This window comes from Nematolebias whitei, chromosome 14 (assembly GCF_014905685.2).
Source record: "Nematolebias whitei isolate Nwh7 chromosome 14, NemWhi1, whole genome shotgun sequence".
Taxonomy (NCBI): Eukaryota; Metazoa; Chordata; class Actinopteri; order Cyprinodontiformes; family Rivulidae; genus Nematolebias; species Nematolebias whitei.
Window position 1 is genome coordinate 40,655,102 of NC_056511.1, and position 19,610 is coordinate 40,674,711.

At 38.9% G+C, this 19,610-nt stretch overlaps 1 protein-coding gene across 1 annotated transcript; it reads left to right on the top strand.

The window, feature by feature from the left end:
- Nucleotides 1–8,205: 8,205 nt before the first annotated feature.
- Nucleotides 8,206–18,270, top strand: cdc23 (CDC23 (cell division cycle 23, yeast, homolog)). Its single transcript, XM_037687571.1, has 16 exons — nucleotides 8,206–8,318; nucleotides 8,686–8,758; nucleotides 10,807–10,944; nucleotides 11,058–11,100; nucleotides 11,195–11,300; nucleotides 11,389–11,521; nucleotides 11,611–11,788; nucleotides 11,887–11,984; nucleotides 12,105–12,186; nucleotides 12,307–12,460; nucleotides 12,908–13,027; nucleotides 13,122–13,197; nucleotides 13,280–13,341; nucleotides 16,362–16,440; nucleotides 17,851–17,970; nucleotides 18,047–18,270. The coding sequence occupies exons 1-16, from the start codon at nucleotides 8,206–8,208 to the stop codon at nucleotides 18,197–18,199; spliced, it is 1,728 nt and encodes a 575-aa protein (XP_037543499.1). The 3' UTR covers nucleotides 18,200–18,270.
- Nucleotides 18,271–19,610: the final 1,340 nt, after the last annotated feature.

Consider the following 19,610-nt stretch of genomic DNA (forward strand, 5'->3'; position numbering starts at 1 on the left):
CTCAACCCAACTCAACAACATCATCAGCGACCAATCAGGAGGTCCTGCACAGGGCCCCGAAGATCAAAACCGCAGGGACGCAGCCTGTCTGCAAAGCCTCTTTTCATGCTCATTTACACAAACAGCAGCAGACGTACAGAAAGGCTTCACTTTGAGGGGAAGTGCGGCTGATTTGGGGCTGAAGAAACACGTTCGGTTTTGACACGTTCTCAAATTTGAAATACGGCTATAAGAAATACAAACACAGAGCAGACAGGATTCTCTCAGAGTATTATCTGAACTGAAACGTAAAACTCTCACATCAAGCTCAGCTGAAACTGATCTCTTCCTTTGAAGTCAAGGCTGGACACTTTTTTTTTCTGCACAAATGGAGAATCTGCTTGCAGCTCACTTCAAATGTTCAGATATTGTTGAAGAGCTCTGGTCTGAAAGCAACATCTGTAATCAAAGTAAACACAGCATCTGCTAAAGCATGCATTATTTAGATTTAATAAACCGCAAGCTGGCGGTATGGACCATTCTGTAGCACTTCGTATGAATGTTTTACACATTTTTTTTATGCTTTTGCCCACGTCTGTGTCTGTGAAGTTATAGCCGAATACCTCCTGAACCACTGGATAAATCTGAATAAAAGTTGCAGAACGTAGTCTCTGGATGTGCACAGATAACTGATCAGGCTTTAAAGACAGCTCAATTTAAGCTGGCTGCCACAGCAAACTGAGAAAAAAACAGAAATGGGCAATGAATGGGGTCAGCTTTACAGATATTGACCTGAAATGTGTGGTGGTTGTAGCTGAGAGTCATTCCCAACACAAACTATGAGCACATCATTTTGATTTATTGTATGAGAGTGCACAAAATGGTCTTTTTCAAGGTTTAACCAAAATGTCCAAACTTTCTCCCTGTCTTAAGATTTTAATTTACACCGCTGGCATGAATGGGTGATATAGGCTTTTAATTGTACCAGTAACAACCCAAAGTAATTTAAAGCTCTATTTCTTAAAATGCACGAGCTTCCTACAGCAGGTAAGATGTTTATTGTTTTATTGCAGACACAAAACTCCACTTCAAAGGATCTCAGCTGTCACTTTAAGCTTTGTTTGTTTTTTTTTTTGTTACATAAATGCTTTAAATGTTTGTCTCAGTCGAATCCATCTTACACTTCACTGCCCCATTCCTGCAAGTGGTGTGTGGGATGTTGAAGTGAAGTAGCTGCTATGGAGATAAATAAATAAATGTAAGGTTTTCGTTGTGTGTCAGTGTTTCCATAGAAGTATAAATGAAGAAAGACTGAGTGGAAGGGATGGACAATTTGTCCTGCATCTGCACCCGTTTTCAACCTGCTCACTGAGCCGTGTGCTCGGCCTTGTAAACCTCAGCTCCACTTGATTACTTTGTCAGTCTCTTTAAGTGGCTTTTGGCTCTGTGCAGAAAATAAGGAGGCACCTCTGACAGATGATGTCCAGCAGCGGGTCGGAAACACGACGGGCTGATTGCAAAAGCTGCATCACATCAGAATGAAGGCAAATGATATTTTGTTGTCTAGTGAGTGAATAATTGAAGTCTCTTTTTTTGTGTGCGTGTTCTGGAAATGTCAAATCAAACCTTCTGAGCAGAAGCTCAGTCTTGTGCAGCATCTCCACGTGACTTGTTCTCACTTTCCTTTGTACACATTTGAAACTGTGTCATCCTCTCATCCCCTTAAGGACTCTTCAGGGACCGGAGACAATTTATTTCTCATTATAAATCACAGCTCAGTTCTTCAAATCCACCAATTAGGAGTGACGTTTCAAACACAAAGTTCTTCTCTTCACATTTTTTCTCCAAGATAAAGAGAAGCAGATGGACTTGGTTATCTGTTTTGTAGATTTATGGTCAAACAGACAGGGAGACATTTAAATGATTAAACTTGTTTTCCTCATATAAAAATATCAACCCTTTGATTTAAAAGAAACAAAAACATTTTTTCATGTATATATTTTATATTGTTCTTAAATTTGTTCTAGCAACTAGCCGTTGCTAGTCAACTTCGCTCTCACCTGTCCAACAATAACATTTATGAAGAGTTTCAATCTGGTTTTCGCCCCCACCATAGCACCGAAACAGCTCTAATAAAAATAACTAACGACCTTCTTCTTGCTGCTGACTCTGCTCTTCTGTCTATCCTCATTTTACTGGATCTAAGTTCTGCCTTCGACACAATCTGTCATTCTATCCTCCTCAACAGACTAACCTCCATTGGCATCTCAGGTACTCCGTTAGACTGGTTCAAATCTTATCTCTCTGACCGCACTCAATTCATTCAGTTTAAATCATTTCGTTCCCAGTCTTCCCCTGTCTCCATGGGTGTCCCCCAAGGCTCTGTCCTCGGAACCCTCCTCTTCATCATTTACCTCCTTCCTCTAGGTCACATCTTCCGTAAATTTGGTGTCCATTTTCACTGTTATGCTGATGACACACAGCTCTACCTATCAACAAAACCAAACTCCACCCACCCACCCTCCATCCTCACCGACTGTCTCAATGAGCTAAATCACTGGTTTTTCAACAACTTTCTACAACTAAACAGTAACAAAACAGAAATCATTCTTGTCGGTACCAAAAACTCTCTTTCAAAATCAGAAAATCTTCTCAGCCCCCTTAACAACTCCCTGCTATCCCCCTCGCCTCAGGTCAAGAGTCTTGGTGTCATCCTCGACACCACTCTCTCCTTCACACATCAACAACGTCACTCGGTCTGCCTATTTCCATCTCAGAAATATTAACCGTCTCCGCCCTTCTCTCACACCCCGCTCCACAGCCATCCTTGTTCAGTCTTGTGACTTCTCGGATTGACTACTGCAACTCCCTTCTTTATGGCCTCCCCAACAAATCTCTCCAGAAGCTGCAATTGGACCAGAACTCAGCTGCCCGTGTCATCACTCAAACCTCCTCCTATAACCACATCGCTCCAGTCCTGCAGCAGCTCCACTGGCTCCCGGTTAAATCACGCATCGTCTTCAAAATTCTTCTTCTCACTTTCAAAGCTATCCACAACCTTGCCCCTCCGTACCTATCTGACCTCTTACACATCTCCATCCCCTCTCGCTCTCTCAGATCCTCCTCTTCACTACACCTCCATGTACCCTCTGCCCGCCTCTCCACGATGGGGAGCAGGGCCTTCACCTGCTCTGCCCCTCATCTCTGGAACTCTCTACCCCCTGACTTAAGAAACACCACCTCTCTTTCTATATTCAAGACTGTTCTGAAAACACATCTCTTTAGACTCGCTTATCCTTAACTTTGCTGTATGTATTTTATATTCTGTATGTATTTTATATTCTGTATGTATTTTATATTCTGTATGCATTTTATATTCTTTATGTAATTTATATTCTTTATTCCTGTTGATCTTTGTTCTTACTGTAAAGTGTCCTTGGGTGTCATGAAAGGCGCTTTTTAAATAAAATGATTATTATTATTATTATTATTATAAATCTTTTAATGAAGTTGAACAGTGCCACCTCCTGGCAACATTGGTTCTGTATTGAAAACTGTTCAACTTTTACAGGATAATAATTTTATACAATTAACTAGAGAAATTGCATTTCCTGCAAAAATGCAGTGTGAATGCTTATTGTAGAAGAACTTGCTGAAAAATGTTGAAATTAGCTAAAATTTAAAAAATGCTAAAATGTATCTGAAATGAAGGAACAAGCCTAGGTTGGCAGAAGAAATCACAAAGAACACATCCGGTATTTGCTGAATTAGGTTAGATAAGTAGAAATCAGCACAAAAATGCGTAAATTAGCTTTAAAAACAATATGAAATGAGAAAAAAAACAGCTGAAAAGTAGCTGAAAATACAAAAAGAAGAAGTGGAAAGAACTGGAATGTGCTCACAAAAGGTGAAATTAGCTGAAAAGGCTAAACTTAGCATCAAAAGAGCTAAATAGTAGCTGAAAGAGCAGAAAAAGCTGAAAAGCAGACATTTACATGAAAAACTTGAATTTATCTCAAAACCGCTGAAATTAACTTAAAAATGCTATTAAAAAAAGAAGCTGAAAGGATAGAACAAGCTAAAATTAGCTGAAGAAAGCAGAAAGAATGTGTTTGCTCATTTAGACTGAAAGAAACAGAAATTAGCACAAAAAATGGACATTATCTGAAAAAAGCTGAAATTTTCAAAACAAAATTAAAAAAACAGCTGAACAGTAACTAAAAAGGTAGAAAGAAGCTTAAATCGCCATAAGGAAGTGGAGATAACACATTTTTGCTGAATTAGGCTGAAAATGTTTAAATGAGCGCAAAAAATAAGGAATTAGCTGAAAAAGCTAAAATTAGCATAAAAATACTAGCCGAAATAGTAGAAAAAGCTGAAACTTTGCATAAATAAGCTGAAAGGAGCATAACATGTTGAAATTAGCAGAAAGAAGTTAAAAGAAGCAACAACAAAAAAATGTAATTTGCATAAAGAAGCTGAACTGGGACAAAATATGAAAGGAGCAATAAAATGTTGTAAACAGATCTGAAGATCTGAAGGATGTAAAATGTGCTCAGTTCATTTTCTATGAAAAAAAGGGGCAGAAAAGGCTAAATATTTCAAAAAGCTGAAGTTCCACCGATACCAACCCTTCTCCTGTACGAGGTGAACATTTTGATATATGATTGTTGAAATAACAGAATTTGTGAAACTAGAAATATGCCGAAAAACATCTGGAAGACAAGTGGATCACAATAGTGTGAATGCTTCATAAACATTCTCACAGTAATGGTGAATTATTATGTGAACTCTGTGTTTTATGTGTACCTCACACAGAGCTGCTCCCCTCGGGTTTAAACCTGCTTGACATGTGCAACCACAAATACATTTTTGCTGACTTTGTTTAATTGGAAGAAAAACATCGTGGCCAACAACGTTCGATAAGAGGAGCTCTTCCTGTGATCAAAGTGTTAGTGGCCGATGTTAAAGGTTAAAGGGGCCGCTGTAAGTGCGGACACCTGCTTGCACGGGTTGTTCCTGCTTTCCATTTTGTCATTATGTGCATCTGAAGGGTTCCAGGAGAGTTCCTCTCACTTCCAAGTTCTGACCTTTTGCATGTGGCAGAGATTTGTCAGCTGCAAACATCTGTCAGCTGTTTCACCAACATTACAGCTAAAAAGAAAAATAAAAAAAAACCTCCCGTATGAATCTGAGGCTTTGATTTGTTTGTCCCATCAAACCTACAGGAAGAAAAAGGAGCATCTTAATGGTTTAAATGTTGAAGCTGTGCAAGTGTTTTTGCGCCAAGCAGAGGAAACCACACAGATAATGTTGAGGATTTTGACGGACAAGATGATAAGTTTAGTCTTTTCTTCACCGGTGAAGCGAGGCCGAGCGCAGAGGGCAGAATCATTTACCTTTCATAAAGAAGAGCGACATATCTGTTATTTGAACCAGGTCAAAAATAAATAAATTACATTTATTGGAGATTCTGTTGGAATTATCTCCAACGTAAACATTTTAATGTGTCAAACCAAGTTTAAGTTTTATCAATGCTTCGTTATTGCCCAACACTAAAAGCATTCATGTTTTTGCTCATGTGTGTGTGTTAGCAAAATATCTCATGAATAATGACAAGTTCTCATAAACGTCACAGTAACTGATTAATTGATTGACCTTTGGAGTCAGCCTGATTCAAGATGGCTGCCACAGCTTTCCACACATTAATAGATCCCCATGTTGAATGGAGTGAGCATTTTATTTACAAGATGTGTCTTCTTATCCCAAGATGATCTTTAAAGGTCAGAGTTTGAGCGAAACTTGCCAGATCTTTATTTGAGGAGAGTTCATTATACCAACTGAGATCTGTTCGCTTTTTGAAGTAGACGCCCGAGGGCCCAAAGTGGCTCTTGGACCATCGCCATGTGGCCCCTTAAATGTTTAGATGAGAAGAAAACAACTTTTAAATGAGTTGATGAAAGCCAGCGTTTAATCAATGAAACTTAAAGAAATTTCTATTAAACATCTCAGACAAATACTGTAGCTATATTTAAAAAAAAACATTTGTATTAAGATTGGCTGAAACTTTTTTAAGTCATTGTGCTTCCAGAATGTAAAAGACTTCATAAAGCAAACATATAACTTTTTTTTTATTTTTTTTTTTATAAATTTACACTAACGTTCATGTCACAAGAGCCACTTTACAGAAATATATGTAACATTGCTAAAGAATGTTGGGGAGACATGTTTTTATCAAGCATGCTAACGGTGCTACAACAATAAAAAGCCTGAACATACTCTTTACCGTATTTTTCAGACTATAAGTCGCTCTTTTTTTCTGAGTTTGGCCAGTCCTGTGACGTATAGTTCGAAGCATCTTATTTACGTTTTTTTTCCATATTCATGATGCAATATTTGGCTGACGCGTTAAATGTTCATTCCTACAAACATGAACCAAAGAGTAAACATTACCGTTTGCAGCTGCGAGAGGGCCCTCTAGGACTTTGACAACTATAAGTTGTTCCTCTTCTGCTAAATCCTCCGGATTTGTTCAGAAGCGACACCGCGGATGAAAAATTCATTAAATTCAGTGATGTGGAATGAGATTGGTGAATTTACCGGTAACTTGCTTATCCATGGGGTGTCGTTTGTGAAGTTACACAGTCAAAAATTAACAGCAATATTATGGTTTATTTAGCCTTTCATAAGAAAAAATATAATTGTTTTTTTTGTCATATTTTCTCCATGTTATTTATACCTTTATACATGTCATAGTTCCAAACTAAATATTTAATTTACAAGCTAATTATTTAGTTTACAAACAAAATGTTTAACATGCAAGTTAAATATTTAGTTAGTATACTAAACATTTAGCTCCACACTAAATATTTATTTTACAAACTAAATGTTTATGTTTAATTTGCAAACTAAATATTTAACTTGCAAGTTAAATATTTAGTTAGTTAACTAAGTATTTAGGTGTAAATTAAATATTTAATTTCTAAGCTAAATATTTATTTTCAACACTAAACATTTAATTTCTAAGCTAAATATTTAATTTGCTAACTAAATATTTAGCTCCGACCTAAATATTTAACTTACAAGTTAAGTATTTAGTTTGTAAATTAAATTGTTGTTTTGGAACTATGACATTTATAAATGTATGAATAACATGGTGACTTAAAAAATGACTTAAAAAAAACTTTTTTTTCTTATGAAAGGCTAAATAAATCAAAATATTACTGTTAATTTTTGACTGTGTAACTTTACAAATGGCACCTTTTCCAGTTCTCGGCCCTTTGAGTGCTTTAAATATCTTGATTTGACCCTCTAAAAAAAATGTTGCCCTCCCTGATTCAGTGTGTTGAGGATAAATCTCTGCTACTCCCACATCAAATTTTAGGACATTTTTATGTTTATAGTTTCTTTATTTGCTCCAAAAACTCATGCAAAACATTTCCAAATGAAACACAGTTCACAAGAAGGTTTTGTGTTTTCTCATATTTTTTTTATTACCAAACACAAAAGAATAGGATTAACAGAGCCTCCACCTTCAGCCTGGCTGTGCTGAAGTGTTTTGATGAGACTGACATTATTATTATTTTTTTTTTTATTTAACCTCACTTTCACACCAGTTATTCAATCCAGATCCTAAATGCATGCTATCCCCTCAAAGCCTGGCCTTAACCCAGCTGCAGGGCAGGGTCAAGCCTCTGTTACTGGTGGCGCAGCTGAAGATGTGAGTGGGAAATAACTCATAAGCTCAGGGCTGACAGAGCTATCAACTCAGAGCAAACAGACTTGGTGCTATATAAATAAACTGAATTTAATTGAATTGAATTATACACTTTTTTCAAATACAGAAGCATAGTACAGGAAAAAGTGAGCACTGTGGACAGGATGAAACAATAGAACATGTTATACTGGAATGTCAGAAATATGAAGAAAAAAGAAGATATATGAGGAGAGACTTTAGTGGAAAGAAGAAAGAAAAGTTTAAAATAATAGATAACTTAGGGAGCAATAATATACAAATTATAATTATGTATTTTAAGAAAACAAAATTGATTAATAGAACTTGATTAAATAGTTTTATCATACATACAACTGATGAACTACACTCCATACCAATTAGTGGCGGTACTGTGCACCTCCAGTGTTTTGCCAGCTGTCAATAAATTACACGAAGAAGAAAAAAAAAGCGGAAATGGTTCTTCCACCAATCGCCTGCCAGTCTGGTAAAATATGAAAATGGCGGCTCTGTGTTGTGACTTCGGGGACTTGGTCCAAATAAAAAAACAGCTAATATCTGTCATATCGCTGTGTAAAGAAAGAGGACTTTTACATAGCGCCAAATGGTAAAACCAAGAACAATTAATATGCCATTAACTGTGTGTCTTTTTTTACGTTTTTAATGCGTCAAATTTAGCAGCGGTTGTGTTAGCTTCGTTAGCACTGCTGATGAAAACGTTTATTACCAGTCCGTTTTTATTAGTTTACTGAGCATAGGAAATATACTGTATTGTTACATTCAATATTGTTAACTTTACTGTCATTTTTGCCTCAAAACACCATAAATTATATGTCAAATGGAGGTGGTATTTTGTAAACACATTCTTCTTAACGCTACGCTCTTGGTCCCTTCTTGTTGTTTTCTGTTTCTAAGAAGTAAACAAACAAAGCTGGATAAATGCAGACACCTGTTCTGTGCTCGTTACGTTTCAGGGCTTCTGAATTGGCGTTTGCTTTGGGACCCCTTCCCAAAGATGATTTACCCCCAGCAGCCGCCTTCACGGAGGTTTGTTCATCAGTATTTTATACATATTTTTAATTTTAGTGAAATCTCAACATTCTGTGGTGGTGTTTATCAGAAAATCATTGTCCTGTTTAATTATAAATGTATGATATTGACATTGCAAAGAACATTTGTTGTCGTATGTGTGTTTGTGGATTCATGATTGGAGGCAGCAGGTCTTCATGTTGTTTCTTTTGATGTTGGTGATGCAGAGTTAGCAACTCTGAAAATCATGGAAAACCTGGAAATACAGGGAAAACTCAGAGAATTTGAACTCTGATCAGCTAATAAAAGATCATCTTTGTGAGATTTTAACATGTGCACGTATTACTGCTATCCATCCATTCATTATCTTCATTTGCTTTTTTGTTTCTGGGTCACGGAGGTCCCATATTCATTAGGCGAGAGGCAGGGGACACCCTGGACAGGTCTCCAGTCCATCACAGGGACACATGGAGACAAATGAGACAAACAACCATTCACTCTCTCACTCACACCTAGAGACAATTGAGGCACCACTCAGTCTAACATGCATGTTTTTGGCCTTTGGGAGGAAACCGGAGTACCCGGAGAAAATCCACGCATGCATGGAGAGAACATGCAGAAAGGCCCCCCAGACCGGGATTTGATCCAGCAACCTTCTCACTGAGAGGAAACAGCTCTACCAACTGAGCCAATTGCTAAGATAGCAGACACTATCTTACTGCTAGTATTCTAGTGTCATTGAGTTCAGGCTCTGCTTCTACAGTCAGTATAATACATGTATCCTTTCTGACTGGCATCGGTGGCTTTTTAGTATCTGATGTTGTGCAACAAATGATTAGGAACGATTGCCATATCCATGTACCGTAGGCTACAATTTACTTCCTGTCATCTCTGAATCTGACTCAGTCCATCATCTAAGACTCTAAATTCTGAGTTTTGTGTGACTGAAATATCTCCTGGAATTTCAAGATTTACTCGGGGAAAAAATCAGAGAATTTTGTTTTCATGAAACGTTAGGCTAATTGGTAATCCTAAATTGTCCCTAGGTGTGAGTAAGAGTGAATGGTTGTTTGTCTCTATGTGGCCCTGTGATGGACTTGCGACTTATCCAGGGTGTACCCCGCCTCTCACACAGTGATAGCTGAACATGGGCACCAGTGATGATACTGCAGATGATAGATGGATGGATGGAAATGCTGGGAACCCTGTGTTGATGATGATGATGTCCTGCTTTAAGATGAGTTTGTGAACTGTCCTGCTCTTTTCTGGTCGATTTAGACAGTGCATTGTGATTCTAAATGGTGAATGGTCCACACCTTATTCAGTACCTTTTTAATCTCAAGAATCTGGAAAGTGTTTCTCTTTCACACTCATGTTTCTCATGCACACACATACTGTGCTCTGTGTGCATAACTAAGCATATCAGGAGCAGCGTGGGGTACAGGTTCTTGCCCACTGACACTTGTGCATGCTGTAGGGCATATGAATCAAACCTCCAGGCCTCAGATTGTAGAATACCCTCATTCACCACTGGGCCAAAGCTATCATTTTTAAAATGATTTCCTTGTGCAGCGGTAGCTCAGTGGTCAGTACCACGGCATTGTATTTTTTGAGGCTGCAGGTTTGAGCCCGTGTTGGTCAGGAATGGTGTCCTGTAAGAAACATCTGCCAAATCATTCATGCGAGTTTGCTCGCTGTGGTGACCCCTGAAGAAAAGAGCAGCCGAAAAGAAAACAACAACTTAGTCGGACTTATGTCTGTTTTTGTCTTCGTTTTGTGCTTTTATCATTCTGTTTACAACATTTTGACTTTTTCTACTTGCTTGAAGTAGACTTTATAAACAAAATGTATTTGATTTTACTGCAGAGATCTTGTGGCTCTGCTTCTCGTTGTCTCATCAGCCACGTGTCACTGTGTGGAAAAAAATATCATAAACGACTTGGAATGATTTGATTTCAGTTTTACTGAAGTTCAACAGTATTCGCATCAAAAATATTTCTGATTAAAATTGAAATGTATTTATTTAAATTACTGTTTTAAAGATGACTTTCCTGCTCCGTGTGTAGGAAGATGCTCAAGACCTGGATGTACTGACGCTGGCCAAATCGTATTTTGACCTGAAGGAGTACGACCGTGCTGCCTACTTTCTGAAAGGCTGCTGCAGTCAGAAGGCTTATTTCCTCTATATGTATTCACGTTATCTGGTAAGATTCTGGCTGACCCCATTCCTTGAAGCATTTATGAAGTTTTGTGACAAGGTTAGCTTCCTAATGCTGTGTGTCAAAAGCAGTTTGAAATGTATCTTCTTTGTTTTTAGTCAGGAGAGAAAAAGAAAGATGACGAGACGGTAGACAGCTTGGGTGAGAACTTTGTTTTCTATTAATAAAAGAACAAAGATGTTTGTTTTTTTTTCTCTTTACCCCTAAATATTTTGTGTGATTCTGTGGGTTGTAGGTCCTCTGGAAAAAGGTCAAGTGCGCAATGAAGCTTTACGAGAACTAAGAGTTGAGCTCAGTAAGAAGCACTCTGCAGGAGAGCTGGACAGCTTCACACTCTATCTGTAAGAGCCTCTCGTGCCAAAGTGGACATTTTTCCTGAACAGAGGAACAAGTTGGCGTTTTTTCTCATTTCTGTGTGTGAAAACACAGGTATGGGGTGGTTCTACGAAAGCTTGATCTGCTGAAAGAGGCGGTGAAAGTGTTTGTTGAGGCGATTCATGCACTTCCTCTTCACTGGGGAGCATGGCTGGAGCTCAGTAACCTTGTCACAAATATAGAAATGGTAAAAGTTTGGGGCTCTTCATTGCATTTCATGTAATCTGCATTTTGAAAGGTAACTTCTGTGGTTGTTTCTACCTGGTCGCTCTTCAGCTGAAGTCTCTGTCTCTGCCGGACTGCTGGATTAAAGACTTCTTCATGGCCCACATGTACACGGAGCTGCAGATGATCACAGAGGCGTTGCAGAAATACCAGAACCTCATCGACGCGGGCTTTTCCAAGAGCACATACATCATCTCGCAGGTTGCTGTGGCCTACCATAACTTCAGAGGTGTATTTTCTACTTTTTTAATTACGCTTTTAAATGTTGGGGGAAAAAAATAAATGAGCAGAATAAACTTAAAAGCGATTTGTCTCTGCGTATTCAAGATATTGACCAAGCTTTGACGCTGTTCAATGAGCTGAGGGAGCAGGATCCATATCGCATCGACAACATGGACACGTTTTCTAACCTGCTTTATGTCAGAGTGAGTTCACCGTCTTTACCTTGGATCTGAGCAACAAGGAATTAATATTAAACTATTAAAAAGGATGCAGGGTCACTTGGTTAGACCAGTTTGTGTTAAGTCTGTTTTGTGCTTTTCCAGAGTATGAAACCAGAACTGAGTTACCTGGCCCACAACCTGGTGGAGATTGACAAGTACAGAGTGGAGACGTGCTGTGTTATTGGTAACAGTTGAATGAATCCGATCACAAAACACAATTTTGGTGTCGGCTGCAGTTTGTAAAAATAAAACTTAGTCGTTTTATTTTCTCTTCTTTTAAGTTTTGAATGTCTTTCATTTGTAGGTAACTACTACAGCTTACGCTCTCAGCATGAGAAAGCAGCCCTCTACTTCCAGCGGGCCCTGAAACTGAACCCTCGCTGTCTGGGAGCCTGGACCCTCATGGGCCACGAGTACATGGAAATGAAGAACACTTCAGCTGCCATTCAGGCCTACAGGTTAGGTTTCATGTGACCCTCTGTTGCATAAATAAATATCCTTTCATCATCTGCTAACTTAAATGAGCCACTCTGAGGACACAAGAGTTTTTTAACCTGTGTTTACGTGCAAGGGTCATGAGGAAGCTTTCACAGATGTACAGAAATTACAGGTTTAGAGCCTCATCAGTGAGAGACTGCAACAGACAGAGAGGCAGGAAGTGTTTTTTATAATGCTTATCAGACAGTCACTGGTGACCTCATCGTGCCATCTGTACATGAAGGCTCAAATCAGCTCTCTGAGCAAAAGACTCTGACCTTACACATGGTTCAACATTAGTTTAACATTAGTTAGTGATAAACATCCATAACCTTTACCTAAACTCCTCTGACACCCTCCATACAGGGTGACGGTTTAAACCGACTGTCCTGAAGCATGACGTCACTGTTTTTGTTTTTTTCCATCAGGCATGCCATTGAAGTGAACAAGCGGGACTATCGGGCCTGGTATGGCCTGGGTCAGACGTACGAGATCCTCAAGATGCCCTTTTACTGTTTATACTATTATAGAAAGGCTCACCAGCTAAGGTATCAATTTGAATATATTTTAGCTGATGTTTTACTTTATTTTACTACAAAATTGTCTGGAATTGAAAATGTAATCCTCATTTTTTACATCTAGGCCCAATGATTCACGCATGTTGGTTGCGCTGGGAGAAAGCTATGAAAAACTATCGCAGCAAGTGGAAGCCAAGAAGGTGCGTACCCCTCAGCTGTCAGACACTGGAGTCCTTGAGTTTACAGTTTTTAATTCTCACCATGTCTTCTGCTCATGTTCAGTGTTACTGGAGGGCGTACTCTGTGGGGGATGTAGAAAAGATGGCTCTACTCAAATTAGCAAAGTAAGTGTTTATCATGGTTTTTCTTGGAAAACTAAACACTTACCGTAATTTCCGGACTATTGAGTGCACCTGAATATAAGCCACACCCACTAACTTTAAAAAAAAGTGTACATATAAAAGCTGCAACTTGTGTATAAGCCGCAGGTGTCCACGTTGTAACCAATGCCGGATTAACCATACGGGCAACTGCCCAGGGGCCCACGGTCTCTAAGGGGCCCAGAGCAGTGAGGGCACAAGCAAAAGATCTGGTCATCACCTGGAGGTGATAGTCATCACCTCTGCGCTGCAGAGCGACGGCTGCTATGCTCTCGTTTTTTTTTTTTTGTTTTTTAACCGAGTCGGATCCTCCATGGCGCGACCTGTCAATCAATCCAGTAGGCGTGTCAGTAACTGACCAATCAACGACCTCAATTTGTCCCGAAGGTAAATGCCCCTTACCTGCTGACAAGTGTCAGGTTTTTTTTTCTAGAATTTTATTAACACAAAACAGAACAATGCAACAATAAACAAATACAAACTCGTGAAGGGTGTCATAACTACATTTCACAAAATAATGCAAGAAAAAAAAAACATAAAAAAGGTAATAAATAAAAAACAAAGGAGCGGGACATGAAAAACTTGTTTTAATTGAAACAATAAGTTTTTATCTGTTGTGAGATAATTCTATCAGTTTTGAAGTTTTTTAAACTACTTAATAAAGAATAGTATGACTTAAAATCGTTCATAAAACAGGAAGGAGGGCTTATTATAAGCTTTGCTATAAGTACGATTATATTTATGGCATCAGAGAAAGCTGAGCTTAAGTTATCCACATAAAATAAAATGGCATCAGCATCAAAAGAATATATATTAAGTTTGAGATTAATCCAGTTTCTGATGTCTGACCTAAAACTTTGTAATGACATGATAAAATAAAATGCTCGAGGGATTCATCTTCTGATTGACAAAAGACGCATAAATCAGCCTCAAATTTAAATCTTATTTCAAGAAACATGGCTACAGGATATATCGTATTTATTTTTAAATGATTCTCCTTCACTTTAGGAGATTTAGGCCATTTGACAAATTTAGAATGAGCAGAAGTCATTCTGGTTTTATGATTTATACTGGGAGGTTTCTTGAAGGAATCAGTAAATCCTTTGTTGCAAACATTCATTGGTAATCTTGTTGCATTTGAAGTCAACTAAGTTACAGTCATTTAGTTTTAATGTGGGCATCACATTGTCACCTTTGAATATATAATATTTTTAATTAATTGAATCAGCTGTTGGTCAGGTAACTTCTTGTGCCATTTACTCTAAAATAGTTATTGAATCAAGTTTTACTTGTGTAGGTAAAACTAGACGTTTAACAACTGTTAAAATACACCAGAATGCAGGAAATGGCATCTACTTTTTTCAAAATTCTCTGGGGAACGACCCCCCCCCCCCCCCCCATTACAAATGCTTTTGACACCATTGGCCAACACGTTGCTAAACAAGTACACATGATGTCGTATGGTGTTCAAAGTGCGTTCAACTTAACTCAGTCTTGATGATTTGCGTCAACAAGACGACACAGTAGCATTTATAGTTCTATGAGCATTTAAATTTTTATAAATCAAAATACACTCGATAGTTAGAATTTTAAGTATATTTACTGTATATTATGATCATTTATTCTGTATTTTGACAGATTATGGTGGCTCTGGGGTTGTGATGATGGGGCCCTTGAAGATTGTTGCCCTGGGTACAGCGACGTGTTAATCTGGCTCTGGTTGGAACATGACATATTTACGCAGAAAGATTTTTTAAACCTTTAGACCTGTGTCTTGTCGAAGCTACAAAATTAACGTTTGAAACCCGTGCCGTTTTAGTTTTTCTCTGCAAAAAGATGCCGAGAACTTGTTTACTGATATATATATATTTTTTATTAAAACCTTTGTGTGAAAAATGCTATGCTAAAGAGCTCAAACCACACGGATCGTCCACCATGTCAGCCCAAGTCACATCAAGGACCCTCCCTCCCATTTTTCTTAGAGACGCTGCTCCACTATCCATCCTTTTGTTTCTAACAGTCTTATGCTGCCATCAGGTGGTCAAAAAAGGTACTACACCCCAAACAAATCATTTCTTCTAAAATTTGACAATTAATGTTAAATTTCAAACAATATTATTGTTTATCGCAATAAATTCTGAGACAATTAATCGCCCCGCAAGATTTGTTATTGTGACAGGCCTAACGTTATCCACATCTTCCTCCTGTGCACTAAAACCACTAAAGTTTTCTTCAGTGTCGGGATTGAACAGCCTCAGAATTACTTTGTCACACACGTCCTCAGTCTCTTTCGTTGTCGCTCTAAACTTCACTTTCGTCTCGAGGCAAGTTCGCACTTGAGCTTGTGCCGTCCTCTTCATCACTCTGCAGTCCAGCCTTTCGAAACCTGTTGGCGATTTTTTTTTTTTTTTTGACAACGCTCTGCTGTTGGGATCCACTGGCAGACGTTGCTCTTCACGTGTGGCCAGTTTTGGTAAAGGACTTCGCACGACTAGTCGTCCAAGCCTCCCACTGAGCTCGAGCATCGATGCCTAGCAGATGTGCAGCAGCTCTCTTTCCTTCTATGACGGCCAGATCGATCGCCTTTAACTTGAAAGCTGCATCGTATGCATTTCTTCATGTTTTCCATGATGAGTGCATGAAGTGTAAAATGACTGTGAAGGATTTTGTGCGAGTGCGTTTGATTTAATTTGAAGTTTAATTGGTCCACTGTCCGCTAATTTTATTGGTTTGATTCTTTTTTTCTTAACTTTGATTTAGTTGGTCTCATTGAGTCACAAGGACTCGTTTTCAAGAGAGACGTGTATTGAGCAGCTATGTGAGCGCCCGAGTGCGACGAGGCTAAATGTTTTGGCGGCGTGAAGCTCGTAAAAATCCACAAATGTTCAAAGAGTGTGGAAAAAGTAGCAGCTATGTATATGTTATCATTAGATCATTTAAAGCTTATTTCTTTGTGTCTGTTTCCACCTCCTGCTCCTCCTCAGGCTCCACGAGCAGCTGAACGAGTCGGACGATGCTGCGCAGTGTTACATGCTTTATATCCAAGACATTTTCTCGTGCGGGGTACGTTTTTCGCATTTAGCTTTGTGATTTAGATTAGTGACGTTAGTAGATTTAAATTGTAAAACTGTAGCTCGGAAACTTTTTTTTTTTTTGTTAGGTGTAGGTTTAAAGGTCTGCACAGGACGGATAAAGTGTTAGATTTTTGTCTCACAAGTGTTTCTACATAAACTCTCTTGTCCGGCCCATCACTTCCAATCGGCTCAGGATAATTTAGCGAAGCGTCATACACTTATGCATCATCACTAGACAGAATGCCGCATGCACTTTTCATCACCTCAGCCTCAAGGTCAAGGTCACATATTAAGGTCAAAATTAAAACAAGTTTTAGTCCCGCTCATATCCAGATCTGTTCAGTTTAACAAAACTTGACGCACATTTATACCGCTACTAGACAGATAGTCACGTAATCATCACCAAGGTCACAAATCAAGGTCAAATGTTATTCAAGGTCTTTGCTGTCTTGGTTATGGCTATAGATCACTGTAAGTTTGTCAAAGGGTGTATAATGTGCCGTATGAAGTAGGGATGCACGATATTGGATTTTTGGCCAATATTTTCAAACTTATTTGGCCGATACTGATATTTTATATACTTTCCTTTGTCAGAACATATTCCTCTTATTTAGGCTTATTTGCTACAAAAATTGTGCAAAAGCTGTAAGAGCTGGTGACATATATTCAGTAACAGCCATATGATCTGCATAGCGCTTTAACTTATATTAAATAAAAAGTGTTAAATGTTATTTATTAGCATTAGTCACCTGCGATGCTGTCTCACTTGTGGAGGCTTGTTCCAGGTTCCTATAGCTGCAGTGTGGGATCCTCTGCACTCCTGTGCATGAAGGACAGCCTTTTTAAATTCAAAGTTTTTGTCTATCCATCATGCTAACGGGGCTAACACGACGTCCAAATGTCTGTGGTAAAACTCACCCATCAAGTCGTGCTATCGACTATTAGCTTCTCAGTGATGTAGAAAATGACAGCTTGCAACTCGGGTAAGGTTACGTCGGAAAAATATCTCTGACTGGGGACGATGTAGCGAGGCTCAACGTAGTCCATAAATCTTCAGAATCTGATATACTCAAAAAAAAACTTCCACACTGCAGACATTTTGAATTTCCCTCTCCTTCCGTGAGATCAGGTAGGCACGTGTGATGTCATCATGTTGTGCTGCCGCTGCAGGTGCAGGCATCCTTGTCACTGGGTTGTCACACAAAAACTGTCTTTTATATCAGCGAGTTATTTTAGTGGAACGTCCGATATTGAACTTTAACGCTGATATACAGTTCCGATAATATCGTGCGTCCCTAGTATGCAGTACTCTTGTTAATTTTGAATTAGTCAACAAGCAATCATGAAGCGAACTTGCTTGATGTCGTATTTTGTATTTAAACTGAAATGTTGCTGTCAGGAGCAACTGGAGCACGCTGAGGTGAGCACAGCCCTGCGGTACCTGGGGCAGTACTATTTCAAGAGCAAGCTCTACGACGAGGCGTCCATTTGCGCCCAGCGCTGTTGTGACTACAACGATGTAAGTGTTCTCGAGTTCTCCCTGCTGTAGTCGCCGACTCGGTTGGCACTCACCGGTGTTTCTGGTCACTGTGCAGGCTCGAGAAGAGGGGAAGGCTCTGCTGAGGCAGATCTCACAGGTCAGAGATCAGGTGGAGACTCCGTCTGCAGATCTGTTTGCACCGCTCTCAAACAACAACACGCCCGTCAGGAGGGTGTCCCCTCTGAACCTGATCTCCTTCACTCCGTGACGCCCACTGGTCTGCAGATGGACTTTTTGGGAACTCTCATGTAGACTATCTGACTTTGGACGAAAACATTCCTGGGAAAGAGTTGTGTGAAAATAAACATTTGTATTGTTTCCATCCTGATTTTTTTCCTCCATATAAACCAGGGGGGTCCAAACGTCTGGGTGGGCCAGAACTGTCTAGATCAGGGCTACTCCACTGGTGGCCCACGGGCCAGAAATGGCCCGCGGGTGACTTCAATTTGCCCCACTTCATAAAAAATATACATTGTTTGGGGGGTGGGGGGGTTCTGGTTTTGGGTTCTGTTTGTTGCATTTATGAGTCAATGCTATAAAATAAAATTTAAAAGGTAACAGATTATTATAAAACTTGGTTTATTTACATAATGATTGTAATTGCTGGATGTTTGGCCCCCGAGCTTTCAGAAACTGGCCCCCTGAGCAGTTCTGGACTCGCGGACCAGAATATTTTTAATTTAAGGGGAAAAAAATGAAAAGTTTTTAAAGCGTTATTTCCCACCTCGTTTTTAAACTCTCAACAACGTGAACAATATTTTGGAGAAAGGCTAAAAAAGTTTAAATTATAGATCCAGAACATTAAGAGCCTCGTAAACAATCTTTTTTATTTTTTTAAAGTTTTTATTTTATTAATTTCTTGGGGGGGTCTATTATTTGTTTCCTTGTGCTTGGAAAGTTAATTTTTGTTTCAGAGACAAAAGCCTAAACTGAGTAAATGTTCTTTTTAAAAAGGGGGTGGAGCTTCAAACACCTGTTTGGACCATGGACGCCCAAAAAATGGTCATGGAACTTCTGAAAAACAGCCGGCAGTCGCTTAAACAGATTCATAAGTTTGAAGGGATAAAGACAAAGTTGATCAACTTGGATGTCGATTTTACCACTTTATATTCTTTAAAAATGTCCAATTTCTCCCCATTGACTATTTAAGAAACCAAAATGATTTTCTTTGAAAACTTGTTATATTTAGCCAAGTTTTATGAATTATTACCTAATATTCTACTTTTTGGTAGGTCAGGGAGTTTGTAGGATAAAGGGATTCATTATAGCTCAATATTTGGATTGTACTTAATACAGCTCATTTTGAAATTATTTTAATGTTTTGCTGTTGAACCTAAAAATTATCAAGCATCACCATTAAATCTAAAGGTCTATATCAACCTCTTCATCCTGTAGGTTGAAATTAAACCATTCTTTAAGTGCACACAAAATCTCCAAGGGCCGCAAACGGTCCTCGAGCACCCCCGATATAAACATGACCATAGTTCCCGGCGTGCAAGTCCAATTAGTCAAAAATAAAGCACGACGAGAAAAAAAAACATACAAGTTGCTTTGGCGTATAAGTCACATTTATAATGCGTCACCGCTGACCCGTCGCGTTTATCACGCCTTTATTTAAT

Excerpts from the sequence above, each read along its gene's own strand:
- cdc23 (XM_037687571.1), top strand. The coding sequence starts at position 8,206 with ATGAAAATGGCGGCTCTGTGTTGTGACTTCGGGGACTTGGTCCAAATA. Across the intron at positions 11,985-12,104 it reads CTAACCTGCTTTATGTCAGA|AGTATGAAACCAGAACTGAG; the intron begins GTGAGTTCACCG and ends GTGCTTTTCCAG. Across the intron at positions 13,198-13,279 it reads AGCAAGTGGAAGCCAAGAAG|TGTTACTGGAGGGCGTACTC; the intron begins GTGCGTACCCCT and ends GCTCATGTTCAG.